Source organism: Lontra canadensis, unplaced genomic scaffold (assembly GCF_010015895.1).
Source record: "Lontra canadensis isolate GAN:19392208 unplaced genomic scaffold, GSC_riverotter_1.0 scaffold12, whole genome shotgun sequence".
Lineage (NCBI taxonomy): Eukaryota > Metazoa > Chordata > Mammalia > Carnivora > Mustelidae > Lontra > Lontra canadensis.
Window position 1 is genome coordinate 5,923,335 of NW_022631006.1, and position 20,120 is coordinate 5,943,454.

Genomic DNA, 20,120 nt, shown 5'->3' on the forward strand with positions numbered 1-20,120 from the left:
CACAAGATGGGAAAACTTTCCTTCCAAGCCCCACGGATGGTCTTTCTTCTTCCAGAACCAGGTTTTTCTCCCCTCAGCTCTTTCAGACCCCAGAGAATGGATGCCGTCCCCATCTGTCATTCAACTACCCATAGCTTTCCTTTTTTTCTCCCTTTATTTCCAGAGTGGTTCAATGGGTTGGCCTGGGGGAACTAGGCCACCTGGGCTGGGGAGGACAAGTCAAGATGCCACTGAAGGCTGGCGGTGCCCAGCCTTGGGCTGACCCAGCAGAGAACCAGGTGGCTTGGGTACAAGTCAGTCATGATGAACCACCAGTGGGGGCATGCTTACGCCATCACGTGATGCCCCCCCTTTATTTCACAGTAGCTTTTGGCAGCAAGTCAGCAGCTCTCCAACAGGGGCCCAGGACAACCTGCAAGCACGCAACACCATCACTCCTTGCAGTCACTCCGTTTGGAGGGAGCTAGGCCTGTCCAGAAAGATCCAAACTGTGGCCAGAGAAGGGTCCCCAAACCCTCCAGAGTGGTTCCCTGAGTTCTGGGGGAGGGGCGATGGAAGGGGACAGGGAAGAGGCAGGCCAGGTCGTAGGCGTTGGTGTCAAGGATCCCATCCCTGACTGTCCCTCTCCACTCCGCCCCCGGGGTCTCCATCGCCCCGGCCCTGCCCCACCACTTTGAGCCGAGGCGTAGCTCGGAGCTCCATGGTCCCTTCCCTAGAGCGGCCGCCCCCTCGAGCCTCTCCCGAGCCCTCAAAGAGCCGCGTGAGGAAGCGGGGGCCAGCCCGGGGCAGCAGATCCCCGGCGGTGAAGACGTAGAGCACAGGGTTGATGCTGGAGCTGAAGAAGGCCAGAGCAGTAGTCCCGGCTCGCGCAGCCTGGCCCGCCCCGCCCAGCCTCGCAAGGGCCCCTCCGGGCGGAGCCAGCGCGGCCGCGACCTGCAGGAGGTTGACGGCGTGGTAGGGGGCCCAGAGCAAGCCGAAGGCGAGCACGATGGCGCCGACCAGCCGGCCCACCCGAGTCCCATGCCGCCCACCGCCCCAGCGGGCGCCCCGCAGCCGCGCCAGCGTCAGGCCGTAGCAACCGAGCACCAGCCCGAAGGGGAGCACGAAGGCTGTGAGCGTCTCCAGGCTCAGGTGAGCGGCGGCATGGGCCGGCGACGGGTGGCACAGCTGGCACACGCGGTCTCCCCACAGGTGGCGGTAGACGGCGGCCGGCGCGGCGAGCAGCAGCGCGGCCAGCCAGACGGCCAGGAGCAGGCGGCGGGCCAGGGCCGGGCTGCGCAGCCGGGGCGCCAGGAACGGCCGGGTGACGGCCAGGCAGCGCTGCAGGCTGAGCAGGCTGGTGAGCAGCACGCTGGCGTACATGCTGAGTGCGCACGCGTAGTACACGGCCTTGCAGCCCGCCTGGCCCAGCGGCCACGCCTGGCCGGCCAGGAAGGCCACGAAGAGAGGCGTGAGCAGCAGCACCGCGCCGTCGGCTAGCGCCAGGTGCAGCACGAGCGTGGCCGCCAACGGTCGCCCCCGTGCGGGCCGCCAGCCCGCCAAGCTCCACACGACGAAGCCGTTGCCGGGTAGCCCCAGCAGCGCCGCCAGCAGCAGGAAGGCCGTGCCCGTGACCCTTGAGGCCTTCCAGCTCAGGAGCGTCTCGTTCCCTGGGGGTCGGTAGCAGGCCAGCATTCTTCCACGCCTGGGGAGGGGGAGGGCACGGAAAGGGCCATAGAAGGCATTGAGGGGGTGGGGCAAAGGCCCCTTCTGCCAGGGGAGAAGGGACTGTGTCTCCCCCCACTTCCCTGTCTTCCGTCTAGGAGCCTTGACTTTACTTCCTGGTGGACCCTGGCCCCAGCTCAAACACTGCTTCTTGGAACCCAAATCCCTGCTGTCAGTCTGCTGACCACCCCCCACCTCCCAGTCCTGACTCCCCGGCTCTCACTACCTCCACCTCCACCCCTGTAGCTGGGCCCTCCTTTGCCCAGCCCCATTCCTTCTACCTCACCGAAGGTGAGTGGTAGGAAGTCCCAAGTGCATGAGCAGATCGACTTACCCAATCAGGAGCTAGTAGGATCCTGGGCCCACCAGGAGCCTGGGGAAGCTGAAAGGCACAGCCACAGTGGGTGATGTGCCTGCTCCTGTCCTGCGCCTGTCAGGTTTGCCCTGTGAGATGAGAATGGCGAGGGATAAGGTGGAGCTCTTCTCCGGCCTCTCACTGGGGCCCCTCCGGCACTCTCCTCTTTCCCATCACTAACACGTCCAGGCGTGTGAGAGTCCGCCTCCCTAGGAAACAGGATAAGCTGCAGGGTACAGATTAGGTTCCCAGATCACGTAGGTGAGTAGGGACACTGCTGAGTCCTGAGTTGGGGTCCTGCCTCTGCACTCATTCCTCCCCCACTTCTGGCCCCAGTTGTCCCAGTCCTGCTGCCCGCCTGTTACATGTTCTCAGCCTTCCCGGGCCTGCACTTAGCAGAGAAGGTGAACCCAGATTACTCATTCCCCCGGCTGCTCTGTCTTGGCCCATTTCCAGACTTCTGATCCTGCTGAGCCCTCGTTTTTCCTCAGTTTCCTACCTACTCCTCTCATCTCTAACCTCAGGCCCTGCTCCTGTCATCCCCCTGTCCCCACCGGGGTTTCTCACTGGCCTATCAGTGACAACTTCCAGTCATGGTGCTGAGTTCTGGAGGACTCATGGAGGGGCTTATAACCTCCTTGAGGAATCACAACATACAACCTCCAAGACACCCTGCTACCAGGCTCCACCAGGATACAAGCTAGGAAGAAAAGAAAAGGTGCGTTTGTAGAACCATGCCGACAAGAAACTTCTCTGGGTGAAGAGGTCAGGCAAAGCCTGGAAATGCAGAAAATTCAGGTGGACCTGGTACACTTATAAAAATGGAAGTAAGGGGGAAGACAACTGCCCAGTCAACAGCTGGAACTGGGGGCTCCCAAGGAGCCAGGACACCAGTGCCCAAGCCCTGCCCACTATCCCACCCTCAGCAGGGCCTCCCTTTTCCCAAAGCTGCAGTTTGTGGCTCTCACAGTAGGTGGCAGCAAGTCCAGCACAAATCACAGAACGCCACTGAGGGCTGGGAGCCAGAAACAATCCCTAGAAATTCTCTCCATAGAAAGAAAAAGACCAGAGATCACATCCTGTCCTCTTACATCATTCCCATTTATCCTCAGCACACACTGCCACCATACACACACACACACACACACACACACACACACACACACACACACACACAAGCTTCAGTGACTTTTGCAGGCAACTCTGGGCCTCAATCCCTCCTCCATGGTCCCATCTAGGCCCCTCCTTTCTCCCTCCCCTATCCCTCCCCTTAGACTTTGCCCTTCTTACTGGTCTACCAGGAGAGGCCAGAGTCCGAGGTGACTCATCCTCCATTTCACTGGGGCTGAGATCTAACAGAAAACACCACCACTTCAGCCCCAGCACAGCAGAGAACCACAGAGCCCAGAAGTCACTGGGAGAGGCAACACTCCTGCTCCTTCCCTCCACCATGGAGTACCTCTCAGCCCTGAACCCCAGCGGCCTGCTCAGGTGATTTCTAACCCTCCTCTCTACCCTCCAACTCTGAGGATAGTGCATGGCAATCAAATTCCATTCAGCCCCTAGGAGACTCAGAGACTCATGTAGCCCTTCCCATCTCCCCTCCCCACCACTTTCCACAGCGGGTTTGTCCAGCTATGGAACCACCACTCACCACCCCCACTCCATGGTCTCTCCCTCTCTCCCTAGGCTACTCTGATCTCCAAACCCAGATCCCTCCCTAACTCTCCAAGCACCCCACTCCCAATCATCCCCATTGCAGTCACCCAACTCCTCAGTTCTAGACCTTTCTTCCCAACTACCAGGTCGGTATCCAGTATGGGTTCTGAGTTTGGCCGGAAAGTCTGGACTTCAGCTTCACCACCCCAGCGACCTTTCCGAGTCTGTGATCACAAGCGGACCACGCGGAAAGGTCTAACAGCTGCCACCCGCCAGGAGCTGCTAGACAAGGTAAGTGAGCCAAATCCCTAAGTTCCTATTGCAGTGGCAGCCAGAGGGCTAGAGAAGAGTAAGAACTTGGAGTGAGCAGAAAGGCTGAGGTTAGGTACGGGGCTGCCCCTCCCTCTGAGGACTGAAAGGGGGTGGGGGGAGACGGTCAGCCCAATGACCAATGCTGTACTTGGATCAATTCATTTCTTTTCCAGGGGGTAGAGGAAGGAGTAGAAAGGGAGGGTTGGAGGAATGGCATTCAGAAGTCAGTGTGGAGCGATTTGTATGACAAATCAAGTTCAACTGGCTGGTTTGCTAATGTCAAACTGTAGGAAGTTGTTCAATCTATCAAAACTTCAGTTTCTTCATCTACAAAAAGGAAATAAGGATACACCTTCCTTCTAGAGTTACTGAAAGGAGTCAAAGAGGACAATGTATGTAAAGTGCTACATAGATATGTGACACTAAGACTCAAAAAAGTTAAGGGTCATTATTATTGAAAACAGTTCTGGAGGACTCTCTGAGGGTGGGGGACAGTGAGGTAGGACACTGGAGGTAAGACCGAAGGATGGACCTCAACAGAAGCAAGCGAGCTTTCTCAAATCCAAGCCGGTAGGAATGGCTCAGAGGGGAGGAGCAGGAGAAGACAATGATGTGGAGAATGACATAGGAACAATTAGGAAAAGAAATCAACCCTTAGTGAGGGTCTGCCAGCAACACCGAGAACACTGAGCTTGGGAGACATTTGAAGGGATGGCAGTTTTCCAGGAAGTAGAGTTGGCATATCAGCCAGTATCTAGGACCAACCAATGGATGCAGGGTCGCTGGAGGGGGAAGGGCATGGCTAAGCTCTGCCGTTTCCCTCCTGCTTCCGGTGGCTGGGCAGGCATTGGAGGCCCTGCTCCTGAGTGGGATGCTAACACTGGTGCTGGAGGAGGATGGGACTGCTGTGGAGAGTGAAGACTTCTTCCAGCTTTTGGAGGATGACACATGCCTGATGGTGCTGGAGTGTGGGCAGAACTGGAGCCCCAGCAGGGTGAGAGGCCCACGGTGGGGCTGTTGTTGGCCACCAGTCCTTTCTGGCTCTCTCTTCTAGCTTCTCTAGCCCAACCATGATCTTGGGGGCAGAAGCACTGGGAGAGGCAAGGAGTTTGCCAAGGACCCCTTATAGGGGACCAACAGTCCAGGCAAGGGTGGGTCTGACCCAGTGCTGCTGGGGCATAGTGGTGGCTCCCTGTGTGTGGGGTGCATTGCACTGATGGAGGTGCCCTACAGAGTGGGATGCTGTCATATGGCCTGGGCCGGGAGAAGCCCAAGCACAGCAAGGACATCGCCCGCATCACCTTCGACGTATACAAGCAAAACCCTCGAGACCTCTTTGGCAGCCTCAATATCAAAGCCACATTCTATGGGCTCTATTCCATGAGCTGTGACTTTCAAGGACTCGGCCCAAAGAAAGTACTCAGGTCAGAGACCAACAGGTTATGTCTCCCTATCCCCCTACAGTTGCAGCCCCCTAATTCCTTCTGTACTCACCTACCCCATTAGCTCTCCCTTGTGGAAAACCCCCTCGATGGCCTCCTCCCACCCTTCCAACTCCATCTTGTCTCTGCCCTTCAGGGAGCTCCTCCGTTGGACCTCTGCACTGCTGCAAGGCCTGGGCCATATGCTGCTGGGAATTGCCTCCAGCCTCCGCCATGTAGTAGAAGGGGCGGAGCAGTGGCACTGGCAGCAGCAGGGTCGCCTCCATCCCTACTGAGAAGGGGCTCTGAGCTTTCTGCCCCTAGACTCGTTCCAAGAGACACACTGTGAGGACTGTGACAGCATTGGCTTTGGAGATGTGAGGACAGTGCAGATAAGATGACTCACCTGATTTCCTCACTGTCTTCTAAGCCCATTGTTATGGCATACCATTGTTAAGGCCTTCGAGTCCTAGCCTATACCCTGTCCTGAAGAATGCTCTTTCCTTCCTAGCCACCTTTCCGGCCCCCCACTTACCCTGAAGGACCATAAGCCCATCGGCATGCATCTCGATTCCACCCTGATCATTGCTACATCTCGATTCTTTGCACCTCCTCCTGCTCCTCAGCTTCCCAATGCACTGAATTCAGCTCTATCTGCCTCTGAGACCTTGATTTCTTTATACGCTTCTCCCCCAAATAACAAAACAGTTCCAATAAAAATATAAAAAAGTATTTATTATTAAGGCTTTTGACTCCAACTTAAACTACAAAGGGGACAGGACAGATACATGCCCTTTACCACTCCATTACCACTCAGTCCCAGATCCAAAGGCCTCAGTCTTCAAGTATTGAGTTCAAAGCCCGCCTCCGCTTGGCCACTGCCCCCTGCTGCTGTTCCCAAGCCTCTCGGCGCTTCAGGAAAGTAGTCAGGGCTACATTTCGAGCCACATGGTGGCCAAAAGGGTCTCTCATCAGCTCCTGGTTCCGCTCACCTGCAAATGGAACCACTCATGTTCAGTATCGTCATGCAATCACCCACTATGCTCAAAGGGACTCTCCCTGAGTGAAGGCCCCTCCATGTTTCCTGGGCCCTGGGATGGTCTCAGGATAACTAATACCTCTCTCTCCAAAGAGAAGCCAGGGGAGACATGGGTGCACAGGGCTGCATAATTAACAAAGGAGAAGGGGAGGAGAGCAAACTGCTAAGAACACATGGCCATCATCACCCTTTAGAAACAAAGTCTCTGCTAAATTTAAGTCCCTTCTCTAGCTACCCAGCTATCTGAAGTGAGGAAAGTTTGGAAAGGTCAGAGAAAAGGGCCAGTACTCACCCAGCTCAGTAGCAATCTCCTTCCGGGCTCCCAAGGCTGCTCCACTCCAGATGGCATCTAGTACACGGCTGCCATGGCGACTACAGGCCAGAGCCACATATTGTCCCTACAGTGAGACAAGCAAGGTAGGTCCCCTTAGGGCAGTTCACAAAGGTGTGCTGGGGAGGGCAAGGGGGAAGTGAAGTTTCCCAAGTCTACAGGTGGAGTCAAGAGAATCTTAGAACTACATATTCTCTCTCTGACTCTAAAGGACAGTACTGGGGCAAGCTCATGTTCTCATAAATGGATGCTAGTGGGCGCATCAGAGCAGAAACAGAACCTTTAGGGTCTTCAGCACACGGCGGCGCTGCTTGCGCGTCACAGTGGGGCTGCTCAAGACAGCATCGAGCACGTGTGAGCCAGCAGGGCTCTGGGCTAGAGACAGAAGCTGTGGTCCCGTCAAGGCACCCAGACTTTGAAGTATGATACCAGGACTAGAGAAATGCAACAGATGCTGGAGTAGGAGGGACCCCAGGACTGTCACGTCCCCCAGGGCCCTGGCTGTGGCCACGTCCACCTGGAAGGACAGAGAGAGGGCATTAGGAGGCAGCCACTGAACTGCCATCTCTGCCTGGATGAAGCCAGAGGCCTCACCACCCTCACCACAAGGGTGAAGGACTTTTTAAACCCCGGGTCCCAGTTAGTCACTGGCTTGGCCCCACTCCTACCTCACCTGGTGCTCTGCAGGCACCGCTCCCTCCTCCTCCGGCAGTCCATAGTACACCTCATAAGCCATCAGAGTGGCGAAGAGAGGCACACAGGCCACTTGCCGGGAAGAGGGCTCTGCACAGTGGAAGGCCTAGAGGGGAAGACAAAACATGATGAATCTGAGAACAACTTCATCCCTAACCCCGACTCTGTAGACAGGGGAAAGCATTCAAGAGACGTGAGAGTGTAAACTGTGGAAGAGGGCAGGATCTCATCTGCCTTGCTGTATCCCCAGCCTCTATACACATGACAAGGGCTGAACAAACATTTAGTCCTTAAGTTGCTTAGTTCTGGGAGACCATTTTTATGCCAGGGCTATGAGATGTGTTTGGCTTCATTTTGCTCCATATCTGTGAACTCCTCAGGAATGAGACCTCCTGAGACCCGAGATACAACCACCAAAGATAAGAATTTGAATGGAGGGCATAAACGGGTGGCGGGTAACATCACCTCCAGCAACAGCTGCAGGACCTGGGCTTGGTGGGCCCCAACTCTGCGGCAGGCCCCCACAAGGGCAATGACCACCCCTGGGTGACCTTGAGCCAGCACAGCTTCCAGGGCAGGGCTCAGCTCCTCAAACACAGGTGACAGCTGAGGAGAGACACAGAAAGAAGAATATTTGGCATTTCGTAACAGTGGACTAAGTTATTCAGAGAAATCCTACTGAAAACTAAAAACATTAGATAAACATTGCCAATATCAGGGTTTTGGTTTGGTCACACAAAGTCCAGGACCAGGGTGCAGTCTTTGAGGTATCCCCTCACTTGGGGGGAGCAGGGTACTTTAAATGGCCACCCTCTCAAGATAAGAGAATAGTAGAATTAAATATGCCTTTCTTATTCCAACTCCCAACCCATGAGGTCACAGGCAAGCATGCATTGGTGCTAAGCAGCAAAAGTAAAAAGAAGCTATAGCCATAGCTCCAGCACTCATACAGATCTGTCGCTAAGCACCCAGCATCTGAATGGACCATGGAACCTCAAGCTGCAAATCTGGATTAAGCCAGTCTCCTGCCAGGCACCTGAGAAGCTAACACAAATCCTTTCTGGGAAGAACGTACTTTTGTCCTAAGCTCTGAGAAAACCCCAGGAATAACCTTTCCAAGGGAATGGCCAGCACACAGTCAGAGACACTGAGGTAGGCACACGATAAAATAAAACCCAATGAACCAGAACTAGCAGAAACAACAGGGTACAGAAAGAGATCCAGCCCCATTCTCAACTCACCAGCTCAGGGGTAGTAACAGCATCCAGTAAACGCTGCAAAGGGAAGTTGGCAATTGGGTGTGCAGCCAGGGCCTGCAGCTGCCCTTGGAAGTGATCCTCAAAGAGGCTCTGGAGCCTCAGGGGCTCCAATACCAGCAGGATCTGCTCCAGAAGTCTGGAGCTTGTCTGATCCCGCAGAAATAGCAGCAGGGGGCTAGGGACAAGGAGAAGGTGATCAGGCAGCCTTACTCTACTTCACCTAAAATACCCACGTCACTCCATTCACTTCACACAGTCTAAGCATACCTGCTGTCTGCTGAGGGGTTGCGGCTACTCAGATAGCTGATCACAGCACTGCAGACATGAGCACAAAACTGGGGCAGTTTGTGGTGTAAGACTTGTAAGGCCACTTGAAGGCAGAAGCTGGAGATCTTGTCAGTGATAAATACTATGGGAGAGAGCAGAAATAATCAAAACAGCTCTTCCAAAATCCAGACAACCTGTACAATCTCAAACCTCAAGCAGTAAGGTACCAGGGACAATGGACATAAAGGCTCTATACAAAGTCTGCAATATAAACCAGATCAGATTTGAAGAGAAATACGACTGATCTGAGGGCTTTGCATGATGACCATCACCTCCAGAAAAATGGGTCCTAGACCCTCCTTCTCTTAGCCTCCTTACCAGCAATGTCCTTCAGAAAGCAAGAGCTCAGGTCCCGAAGGCAATTCAAGAAAGTTTCAGGGACCTCAAAATCAGTTGGCTTACATTCCCGAGCCGGGGCCCTTTGTGCATCTGAAAGAAGAACAAAAACCTGTGCAGTTCTGGGATCCAAAAGGACCATCCAGGAGGGAGAATGAGTCCATAGATGATCAAAGATTCAGCTTGGAGATGCAGCATATGTATGAATCTGTCTTCTCATCTGGATGACTGAACTGAGACTCTGTTTCTGTTTTAATTTTTCTAAATTTCAACCAGCTCTCCAGTGGTCCACAAGAGATAGGCCAAACTCTCAATCAGGAATTCAAGCTGTTCAGAAATCAGGCCTCCTTTAAACTCTCTAACCTTATTTCCCAGAGTTTTTAAAAATGTAGGGCACTGCCTATGACTGCATCATGAAATCACTTTAGTGGATCTTAACCAGGTCTTTTTCAATGGAACAAAACAGAATAAAATAAAACAGAGAAGGGGTGCCTGGGTGGTTCAGTCATTAAGTGTCTGCCTTCAGCTCAGGTTATGATCCCAGGGTCCTAGGACGGAGCCTGGCAATGGGCTCCCTGGTTGGCAGGAAGCCTGCTTCTCCCTCTCCCTCTGACCCTGCTCATGTTCCCTCTCTCACTGAGTCTCTATCAAATAAATAAATAAAACCAGAGAAAAAATATCAATTAATAATATTGTTTCTCAAAGTTCTGGTTTGAGTCCAGTATCTATATACATACACATAGGCAGTTTGGTGATGTTTAAAAAAAAATTACATAAGTTGTGGTTAAAAAGAAATTGACATCCATTGCCCAACTGCATCACCTCTTGCCCCTGGCCCAGTCCACTAGCTGTCCCTCAAACACACAGATGCAGCCTCACCTCTGGGCCTTTGTTCACGCTAATCTTTGGTTTGTTAAGCTTTGTTCTCATTTCTCTGCTAACTCTTCAAAGTCATGAGGAATTACTCCTCTGCTTACTCTCTCCTTTTGGACTTCCTAAACTCTCCTCTAGGTCCACTTCCCTCTCTTGTAATACTTACCAGGTGACTGAGAGCCACGGTGTCTGGTTCTCTCAGACTCCAGAAGAGTCCCTCCCAACACCTGCAGCAGAGTTCTAACCACGAAGCTGGCATGTATGTCTCCACAGTAGAAAAGAAAATCATCACACACTTCAGAGGCTAGTCCCAAAACCAGCTCCTCCAGGGTCTCCAAGGGACCATCCTTGCCATTCTCCTCCTCCTCCAAGTCCTCCTCCTCCTCCTCCTCTGCCGGGCTCCCCAGCAATCGAGGCAGCTGCAGCAAAGCACTCTGCAATACATGCACCCCGCATCGATGACAGGCCACAGAGCGCAAGCTGGAGCGCAAAGCAGCCCAGACTCGACATAGCGGTTTCAGGGGACTGAATCCCAACAGTTCCTGCATAATCTCACTGCCAGTCCTGTTTGTGGCCAAGGCTAGGGCCTGAGCCTCCACTTCCTTCAAAACATTGTGCACCATCAGTTCTGGATAGACAAGAAAAGAACTATTTTAGAGACTGAGAGGAAAATAGTTTATGTTCCATCAGTTAACCGAGTGAGGGAGAGAGGGGGGAGCGATAAAGAGGGTATGGGAGATGAGACGAAGTCCCTTCGTCCTGGGGACCCATGAAAATTTCCCTTCCTGTCCTGGAATTTATGCCCAACGAATCCCTCCTAGTCCCACCCTGGGGTTCCTCCCCACCTCGTTCTTCTCCGGTCTCGGGAGCCTCTTTCAGCGCGGACAGCGCCCGGCGGAAATATCCGAGAGCTTCGGAACTCAGGTGAGAGTGCGCATCGAGTGTCGGCTCCGAGCAACCGTCCAGAGGCGAACAGGATGGCCGCTGGCGGCCTGGTCGGGGGCGCCCCGACCCCTTGGCCCCGCGCCCTCGTTTGCCACCTGCTGGGAAGCGGCGCCCCGCCTTGTTGGGGGAGCGCGGACCCAGCCCCATGGGTGCTAAAGCCAGTGTCCGTCCGCCAAAGCTTTCCAGAGAATAGGGAACCTCAAGCAGCCAGGCGCGTGCAGGGACTGGACTGCACGAAGTTTAGAAACGCGGTCGCGCTCAGGGCGCCGTGTATACGTCATAGTCCCGCGACGGCCCCTACCCCGGCGTCAGTGGGCGTGCTCCCAGGTCGCCCCGCCTCCGTTCGTCCAGCCCTGTCCCTCCTGAGAATCAGCCCAGACCGACCCTCTCCTCGACGCCCACAGCTTGGTCCTGGTCGGAACGCAAACTGGCTCCCCAGCCTCATACTCTGACTCAGTTTCAGTCACCCCCATCCTGCCCCCGCGGCTAGAACTGAAGTTCTCGAAGACCAAGGATTTTGCGAGCCAGACGGCGCCGAGACTCCAAGACCGCACGAGTAGCAGCAAGTAAGGAGTGCGAGCTCCCACTACTTAGGACTCAGGGTCCCTGGGCTTCACGCTTACCCCGGACCTGGAAGCCGCGCCTCTGTGCTAGGCCTGACAGGGCCAGGCCAGAGCCTAGAGCTCCTGATAGCCCAGCAGCCTGCGTGGACCCGCAGTGAGGGGCAGCCGCGCCAGAACCCCACCTTGTCAGCCACTTTCAGAGTTCCGGTAGATGTCTAGCCCTGGACAGTCCTACTCAGTCCCTGGGGTCATAGTGCCTTGACGGCTTCTAGCCAGCGGCAAAGGCCAACTCGTTCACCTCCCAGAAAGGACTAACAATCTTTCCCTGCAGCCTGCACTGTTGTCCCACTCTGAAACTTCTCTCTGTTCAAAGGATTCCAACCTTGCCTCCCCCTGCTACCACTATCAGGATCACCCTTGCGCATTCACAGTTTGCAGGCCTCCCTAGAGCAAGTCTTTGCTTCCACAGATTTCCCCCTTTTGCTTCTGAGTGATGGCAGCTCTTATGAAAGGCCAAGTGTGCGTGGTGACTGGTGCTTCCAGGGGTATTGGCCGTGGCATCGCCTTGCAACTCTGCCAAGCAGGTGCCACAGTTTACATCACTGGCCGCCATATGGACACCCTGCGGGCCACTGCTGAGGAGGTGGGTGCTTCCCCTGGGACCATAGGAGCAGAAACCACCCGAGGTAGCCCTTCCCATTAACCACTCTGTCCACTAATCCCTTACCTGAAGCCATAATATTCCTCAACATAGTGTCAATATTTATTCAAATTAGAATAAATAAAGCCGATAAATAACTTCAGATCAGGTCAAAGTTTGCCACTAAGTTTTATGAAGAAACTTTCTGTTTAAGACCTTTAGGAATTGCAACTGAAGGGTTGTCGACCTTTGGTTTCCTTTATTTTAGGCAAGACTTTATTGAGCTGTGCAGTTTCGCTTGACTTTTCTGCTGGATTTCGGTTAAATAAATATTTGGTTTGCCAGACATTGCGTGGAGCACTGAGGTTAACCAAGACTAGTAAGATGTCACTTCTACTTTTAAAAGATAGGGCCTTAGCAGGAAATCAGAGGCACAGAATGCTCTGGGATCTTGGGTGAGCAGTTAGGAAGTAAGGAGGTAAGAGGGTGGGACCCAGAGCATGGATCCGGAGAGTAGGATTGGTCTTGAATAAGGTGTTTTTCTTCCCGTGAAGTTGGAGGATTGGGACACATTTATGGAAGGTAAGATAAAACGGAAAATAGAAATAGTTCATAGCTGAGAGTTTTGGTTTTTCAGTTGCTAGCTGGGAGCATTGGTGAGGTGACTGTCAGAAGGCGGGGACTGAGTAGGGGTTGCAAGTGAGTGGTGAAGGGTGGGAGCTCAGAGCATGAGAGATGGGAATGACTGAGAAGAAGGAAAAAGAGAAATACTCCGGGGCACCTGAGTGGCTCAGTGGGTTAAGCCTCTGCCTTCGGCTCAGGTCGTGATCCCAGGGTCCTGGGATCGAGCCCCACATTGGGCTCTCTGCTCAGCGGGGAACCTGCTTCTCCCCCCCCACCCCGCTTCTCTGCCTACTTGTGATCTCTCTCTGTCAAATAAATAAATAAATAAATAAATAAAATCTTTAAAAAAGAGAGAGAGAGAAATACTCCTTTCTCGGGAGCAGCCCCCCTGCCTTATTTGTGCCTTGCCTTCCACTAGCAGAGTATAATGCCTTGCCCGTGGTAGGCCTCAGTAAATGTAGATTTTAAACCTGAAATCCCGGAGCACCTGGGTGGCTCAGTGGGTTAAAGCCTCTGCCTTCGGCTCAGGTCATGATCTCAGGGTCCTGGGATCAAGCCCCACATCGGGCTCTCTGCTCAGCGGGGAGCCTGCTTCCTCCTCTCTCTCTCTGCCTGCCTCTCTGCCTACTTGTGATCTCTCTCTCTGTCAAATAAATAAATAAAATCTTAAAAAAAAAAAAAAAGAAGTATTAAACCTGAAATCCCAGTACTTTGGGGTCTGTAGGAAAAGGACCTAGCATTCCTAAAGTTCCTCAAACAGACACCAGAGGGCGATATTGCTCATTGTCTTCCCTCAGCGCTGGCTCTGATTCCTCCTCTTGCCCTCTCTGTCCCCCAAGCTGGGAGTTGAAGAGAGTTGCCTCCTGTCACGCATTCATGTGCAACTCTAAACTCATATCCCCTCTGTCCCTCACCAGGCACAATCTCGAGGGGGCCAGTGTGTTCCTGTGGTGTGTGATTCAAGCCAGGAGAGTGAAGTGCAAAGCTTGTTTGAGCAAGTGGATCGGGAACAGCAAGGGCGTCTAGATGTGCTGGTCAACAACGCCTATGCCGGAGTCCCAGTACTCTTTAAACTTTGATTCCAGTTCCACATTCCTAACCTCCCCCTCTGACCCTGGAATGCTCGTTCCCACTCACCGTCCCTTTCATTATCCAGCCCCTCATGCTTTCCAGCCTTCAGATCGTCCAACTCACCACATCTCCTGTGCCTTCCAGGTACTTATGAAGAACATTAAGAAGGCATTCTGGGAAGCCCCTGCCTCCATCTGGGATGATATCAACAATGTTGGACTCAGGTGAGTGTTCTCTTTCTCCCGCCAAAAGGGCTGGGTGTGCCTGGACCTCTCCCTATGTGCCCTCTCCTTGTCCCTCTGACCTCCCCATCTCTTCTCCTTGTCCCATTAATTTTATACCCCTGGAGAATTTCCATCCAGGTGGCTCTGTACCTGGGAACATTGAGTTTTACCTTGCTTCTGTCAGTAATTTCATCTGAACTTGCTCTTGGCCTCTCTCCTGCCTTATTCTGCACATCCAAATGCATGGCCCAGAAGAGAGCCTCCTTTCCTCAGTCAGGCACACAACCTGTAGTTGATCTTGACAAAAATGCTTAGAGGAAGAAGTTCTTTTGTTTTAGATCAAGAGATAGTCATCGAGAATGAGTGCCTGCTGTTTTAGCCTCCATATCTTCACTCCAGATCCGCAGGTAGGGGCACTCCCACGTCAGAGTTACACATACTTCTGGCATGGGAGCGAGATGAAACACAGCAGGCAGAGTTCCCCTAGCATGATACACCAGTTGTGTCTCTTTTTTTAGTATTGGAACGATGGTGCCCTTTTGGAAACTGCACTCCGTGGGCGTGATCAGCCACCTGTGGGAGTAACTAAGAGATTATCTGAAAATCTGTGACTAAGGCATTTAGGAACACCCACAGCTTCTAGTGGCAATCCTAGGGAAGCAGGATTAGAATCCAGTTGTGATTTCCAAGGTAGAAGAAAGATGATGAGGACAGGGAGGGGTGGTCAGCTAAGAGGCAAGAAAAGAAAACCCAAAGACTGGTACTGGCAATGCCCGCATGCTTAGCCCTCCAAAGGGAAAGCCCCTCCACACTCTCATCTTTTTCGAGTCAGGGTTATGAGCCTATAAGGCAGAGAGGTCCAGACCTTGGCCCCTGAGCCCTGATGAATTTTCCAAAATAAAAGCCACTTGGTGAGCCTCTTGAAGCGCAACATGTCCTCATCCCCCACATACACATTTATGTACACATTGATCGTGCCTTTCCTCTGTATTATCTTACATTGGGCTTTCCTTTTGAAACTATAATTCTCTCTCCTTGTTTCCACTTGGAGGGACCCGTTTTCCATGCAAATGAAATGTTTTTCTGGTTACCAAGTATGTGTGCACTGGGTTTTCCCTACATAGAAAGGTGGAAAACTAAGTTTTTCCTCTATACTCATTCATTGGTGGTTCGTTTTACCAGTGTTCGTCTCAGAAAGTGGCCTCTAGCCGTTGATTCCCCAGGTCCATGGCTGCCCCATGTGGCCTTCTGTCAGCTGTCATAACCACTAGAGGGCAGAGGAAGCTTCCAGGGCTACTGCAGCCAGGCCAGGGGTGGACATCATTTATTCCTTCTCCTTCCTTGCCCCACTCTCTAGAGGCCACTACTTGTGCTCGGTGTATGGAGCGCGGCTCATGGTTCCAGCTGGCCGGGGGCTCATCGTGGTCATCTCCTCCCTTGGGGGGCTGCAGTATTTCTTCAATGTCCCCTATGGCGTGGGCAAAGCTGCGGTGAGGATCCAATAGCACAGGGGTTAGGGAGCCTCGGACCATGACGGTACCTCTAGCTCAGGAGCTACAAGTCCCAGTGGTCAGAGTAGTAAGGCCAACTGGCCCTCTCCTCCCCCCCATTCCCCTCCATAGACAGCTCCTCTGCTCGGCCAGAATAGGCAGCATGCTGGGGAGGTAGACAGCTGAGACAGGGCTCTGGGAAGGGTAAGGGGGCTGGGCATCCCCAGTAGAAGCAGGGAAGGCAGGGAAGGAAGGGGATGTGGCCACATGCCTTGGCTCTTACCCTGCCTTCTGTCCTTCTACAGTGCGACAGGCTGGCTGCGGACTGTGCCCAGGAGCTGCGGCGCCACGGGGTCAGCTATGTGTCTCTGTGGCCAGGGTTGGTGCAGACAGAACTAGTGAAGGAGGTCGTGGTGAAAAACGACGATACTGATGATCCCTTGTTGAAGGAGGTGGGCAAGGTGGGGGGCGAGGGAGGCAGAGGATGCAGAGGACTCAGCCTCTCCATCCCCAGTGATAAGACAGTAACACCAACAGCCAATTCCCTGGTGCCTACTGTGGCAGGAGCAGGGCTGAGCACTGGACACACATTATGCCCTTTCATCCTGTAAGGGAGATATTATCTCCATTTTCCAGATGGCAAAACCGAAATGTTAGAAACTTGCTCAAGGTCATGTATACCATAAGCGGAAAGGCTTCGTGCCCTGAAGCCCATGCTCTTGACCCCTGCACTGAACTAGCCTAGGTGGTCCAGACGTAGTTGACATCCCAAGATGCTTCCACTTAGGAGAGGCAGTGGGTCCCAGCTTCACCTGGATGTAGGGAAGAATTGCTCCAGCACCTTCCGGGATTCTGAGTCCTGCAGGTGCAGTGATGAGGGCCTGTCTCTCCTGGAATAGGAGTTGAAAGTGGGGAAGAAATGTGGGCAGTTCTCTTGGAGATTAGCCCTTTCCTTCTCTGCCCCTGTGTTTCAGCTCAGATCTAATTTCTCCTCTGCGGAGACCACCGAAATGAGTGGCAAATGTGTGGTGGCTCTGGCAACAGGTAAAGAGGTTGGGGCAGGTGGTAACAAGAAGAGGGCTGGAGATGGGACACTCATGGGGCTCAGTCGGTTAAGTGCCTGCCTTCAGCTTGGGTTGTGATCCCAGGGTCCTGGGATTGAGCCAGCATCAGGCTTTCTGCTCAAGGGGAAATTGTTTCTCCCTCTCCCTCTGTGTGCTCTCTCTCTTTCTCTCTCTCTCAAATAACCCTAAAAAAAGAAGAAGAAGAAGAAGAAAGGAAGGGAGGGAGGGAGGGCAAGCCTGGAGAATCTGCAGGGAGCTGGCATTCAGTCCTGAGTCCTGGCTCCGGAGGTGGTAGAGGAACGGGCTCTTCTTTTCTCTGGCTTCTGGAGACCCAAAACGGCCCAGTCTGAGGTTTTGGGAACCTCAGGAACTGGCTTATAGGAAGTGTAGCCAGGAGCCAGAGGTCTAAGAACCTTCCTAGAAACCGGAACAATTCTGGGCACCTCAGCCTGTCTCAGTGGTGCCCTGTCCCATTGGGCCCAAACCTTGTCACACTGCATCACTTCCATGCCTCCTCAGCTGTTATCTGTGCTCACAGACCCGAATATCCTGAGCCTGAGTGGGAAGGTGCTGCCATCTTGTGACCTTGCGCGACGCTACAGCCTTCAGGATGTGGATGGTGAGAGCTCCGGCCTCCCATCCTCTGTTGCCTGCTCACTCCTCCTCCCACACTCTCTTCCAGTTCATTCTTCCCTCACATCCCACTCAGGGTTTCAGCCAAGGCGGAGGTGTCTAAGGAGTGGGAAATGAGGATCTAACCCTCCTCCTCTTCCTGTGGTCCATAGGCCGCCCCGTCCAAGACTATTTGTCTTTGAGGTCCGTCCTCTCCCATGGCTCCAGCCTGGGCTGGCTGGCTTCCTACTTGCCTGGCTTCCTCCGTATGCCTAAGTGGATTATGACCCTCTACGCAAGCAAGTTCTAAACCTCCTGGCCTGACGTCATAACTCTGCTCTCCCTCAGGCTACGTGGTAGGGCCTCTTGGTGTAACAAGGCAGCCCCTCCTGCCTACCTAATACCCTTGCTAGGGAGAGAAGGCCTCCTCTGTGTGTCTTGGGTGAGCCCTGGGGCCTTTATGAATCCTCCTTTATGCCTTAATTTTACCTGCTCCTACATATTACTTCTTGCCTTAGTATTGGAAAACACTCTGGGGGCTAATAAGCCTCATTTCTTGGGGTGCCTGGGTGGCTCATGGGTTAAGCCTCTGCCTTTGGCTCAGGTCATGATCTCGGGGTCCTGAGATCAAGCCCCACATCGGGCTCTCTGCTCAGCGAGAGCCCGCTTTCCCGTCCCTCTCTGCCTGCCTCACTGCCTACTTGTGATCTGTCTCTCTCTCTGTCAACTAAATAAATAAAATCTTTAAAATAAAAAAGTCTCATTTCTCTTTCGGCAAGTTTTGACTATTGATTGTGTGCTCAGCAAAGTGTTAAGAGCTTGAGAGAAAAACTCCAAGATACACAAAATGTTTAGGTCCTCAAGGAGTTCCCTTGCCAGGACAAAGCCCCTTTCCTCCAGATGTGTTCCTGCTCTTTCCTGTAGAGCTGCCCATCTCAGGCCACAAGGCCTGTTTCCATGCCTCCCTGGGGAACAGGGTCCCTTCGCAACCAGAAGCAGGCACACCCCTGTCTTGCAGTCCTTTCCTACCCCACAGTCCACCATCTCAGGGATGCCCGCTGCCTTCTAGCTGGGCCTGATCTCAGGGCGCCAAGGGCAGATTCCTTGGTGTTTATGATTCCCTGGCATTTGGGGGGAAAGTACTGTCCATATCGAAGCGAGAGGCGGAGGAAGAGCTGCAGGCACCTTCCTCTCGGGACGGTATCACCCGAATTGCTTCCCGAGGAATTGGCAGCAAGAGCCCTGTAGTGCTGCCTGGCCTGCTCCGGGAGCTGTCCCAGCCTGATGCAAGGCCCCCTGGGGTGTGTGGCCAAGGGGAGCCCAGGGCCACTGTGAGGGAGCCTGCCCAGCAGCAGCCTAGATGGCCATCAACATAATGGGACAGCCACTGTCCATCAGAGTCACAAAGACCATTTCTCCTCTTTGCAAAAGGCAGAGTGAGAGCTAAGGCTTCTCAAAGCTGCCATAGCCTGAGCGGAAGCTGGGCTTCCTGTGGCTTCTAGGGACAGCACTGCTTACCCACTGCTTTATGTGCCAGCAATGTGCGCGAGGGCAGCTCCCTGGCTAGTGAGCATGGACTCTGTGCTCTTCCAGCTCTGCAGTCCATGGTGACTTCAACATTTGCGGCTTGACTTTAGCCTTGGCGACAGTATGCATGCCACAAAAAACAAGAAAAGCTACTAATCAGGGCTTCTATTTATTTATTTATTTATTTAGAGCTGGCTTAGCATGTGATTGGAGCCATATACCTAAATCCACCATTTGGCCAAGCACCCCATGTAGATCACAGTGATCAGATGTCCTCAGCATCGTCTCGCCCCCTCCCACTCACCCCCTCTCAGTTCCTGTTGTTTCCCAAGGTTGGCGAGGGGCAGAGGCATTGCCTATATGCTACAATACCAATAAGGGCCTCTCGACCTGCAGCCTTCCACAGCCGTCATTAGAACAAATCCTTGCGTGATGGCATTGCCACCTAAAGGCCACAAGGAAGATTTGGAAGAATGTGGGTTTCAGATTCATGCAAATCTACATAAAAATTTTGGCTCCAACACTTTGAGAATGAAATGAAGTAACGTATAAAACCCCAGGCGATATGCAGCCATCGAAGCTGTCAGTTCCTTCTCCTGACAAATATTTAAGAATATGCCCTGTACCAGTCACCATTCTTGGCTTTGGGAACACAAAGCACAAGACCAACCAGGCCCTGGCCCACAGAGGGATTTCACTTCAGCCCTGGAAGAACTTGGAAGCCATCTTGACTTTCCACTGATGAGGAAGGGTGTGAACTGAGGCCCCCAGGGTCCATAGGACGTGGAGAGAGACCTCAGTACTGGTATCCCAAGAAACCAGAGGGGCAGTATTCTTCCCAGCACCCCACCTTGCTTCCCTCCAACAAGTGTCAGTCACTCTTCAGAACAAGCAATAGAGTAACAGCTCAGAGGGAATGAAACATGGACAGTGGGTTTTGCTTGGAGGTGGAAGAGAGTCAAGATCTGAGAAGCCCAATAGCAGAGTCACAGGACTTTGGTCCGGGGGTATGGATTCCAAAATTCATTCCAAAAAAATGTTTGTTTATGCC

The 20,120-nt window shown here is 53.2% G+C and overlaps 4 protein-coding genes across 7 annotated transcripts; 2 read left to right on the forward strand and 2 right to left on the reverse strand.

The window, feature by feature from the left end:
• Positions 1–387: 387 nt before the first annotated feature.
• On the reverse strand, positions 388–1,791 carry LTB4R2 (leukotriene B4 receptor 2). Its single transcript, XM_032856264.1, has one exon. It carries the CDS (start codon positions 1,672–1,674, stop codon positions 598–600), a length of 1,077 nt encoding a protein of 358 aa, XP_032712155.1. The 5' UTR covers positions 1,675–1,791; the 3' UTR covers positions 388–597.
• On the forward strand, positions 1,042–6,183 carry CIDEB (cell death inducing DFFA like effector b). Its single transcript, XM_032856265.1, has 6 exons — positions 1,042–1,131; positions 3,437–3,550; positions 3,865–4,009; positions 4,875–5,024; positions 5,264–5,454; positions 5,609–6,183. The coding sequence occupies exons 2-6, from the start codon at positions 3,510–3,512 to the stop codon at positions 5,745–5,747; spliced, it is 666 nt and encodes a 221-aa protein (XP_032712156.1). The 5' UTR covers positions 1,042–1,131; positions 3,437–3,509; the 3' UTR covers positions 5,748–6,183.
• Positions 6,166–11,477, reverse strand: NOP9 (NOP9 nucleolar protein). 2 transcript variants are annotated; one of them, XM_032856262.1, is made up of 10 exons: positions 11,155–11,477; positions 10,476–10,937; positions 9,419–9,529; positions 9,041–9,182; positions 8,756–8,948; positions 7,980–8,120; positions 7,495–7,620; positions 7,102–7,338; positions 6,783–6,888; positions 6,166–6,443 (listed from the first exon to the last, which is right to left on the reverse strand). In XM_032856262.1, the coding sequence occupies exons 1-10, from the start codon at positions 11,399–11,401 to the stop codon at positions 6,286–6,288; spliced, it is 1,923 nt and encodes a 640-aa protein (XP_032712153.1). In that variant the 5' UTR covers positions 11,402–11,477; the 3' UTR covers positions 6,166–6,285. The 2 variants fall into 2 exon arrangements, with proteins under 2 accessions (XP_032712153.1, XP_032712154.1); XM_032856263.1 differs by lacking the exon at positions 7,102–7,338.
• Positions 11,478–11,674: 197 nt separating this feature from the next.
• Positions 11,675–18,187, forward strand: DHRS1 (dehydrogenase/reductase 1). 3 transcript variants are annotated; one of them, XM_032856267.1, is made up of 9 exons: positions 11,675–11,814; positions 12,284–12,460; positions 13,999–14,142; positions 14,297–14,376; positions 15,734–15,866; positions 16,172–16,318; positions 16,841–16,910; positions 17,469–17,549; positions 17,716–18,186. In XM_032856267.1, exons 2-9 carry the CDS (start codon positions 12,311–12,313, stop codon positions 17,850–17,852), a joined length of 942 nt encoding a protein of 313 aa, XP_032712158.1. In that variant the 5' UTR covers positions 11,675–11,814; positions 12,284–12,310; the 3' UTR covers positions 17,853–18,186. The 3 variants fall into 3 exon arrangements, with proteins under 3 accessions (XP_032712158.1, XP_032712159.1, XP_032712157.1); XM_032856268.1 differs by lacking the exon at positions 11,675–11,814 and having other exon boundaries at positions 11,856–12,460; positions 17,450–17,549; positions 17,716–18,187; XM_032856266.1 differs by lacking the exon at positions 11,675–11,814 and having other exon boundaries at positions 11,860–12,460.
• Positions 18,188–20,120: the final 1,933 nt, after the last annotated feature.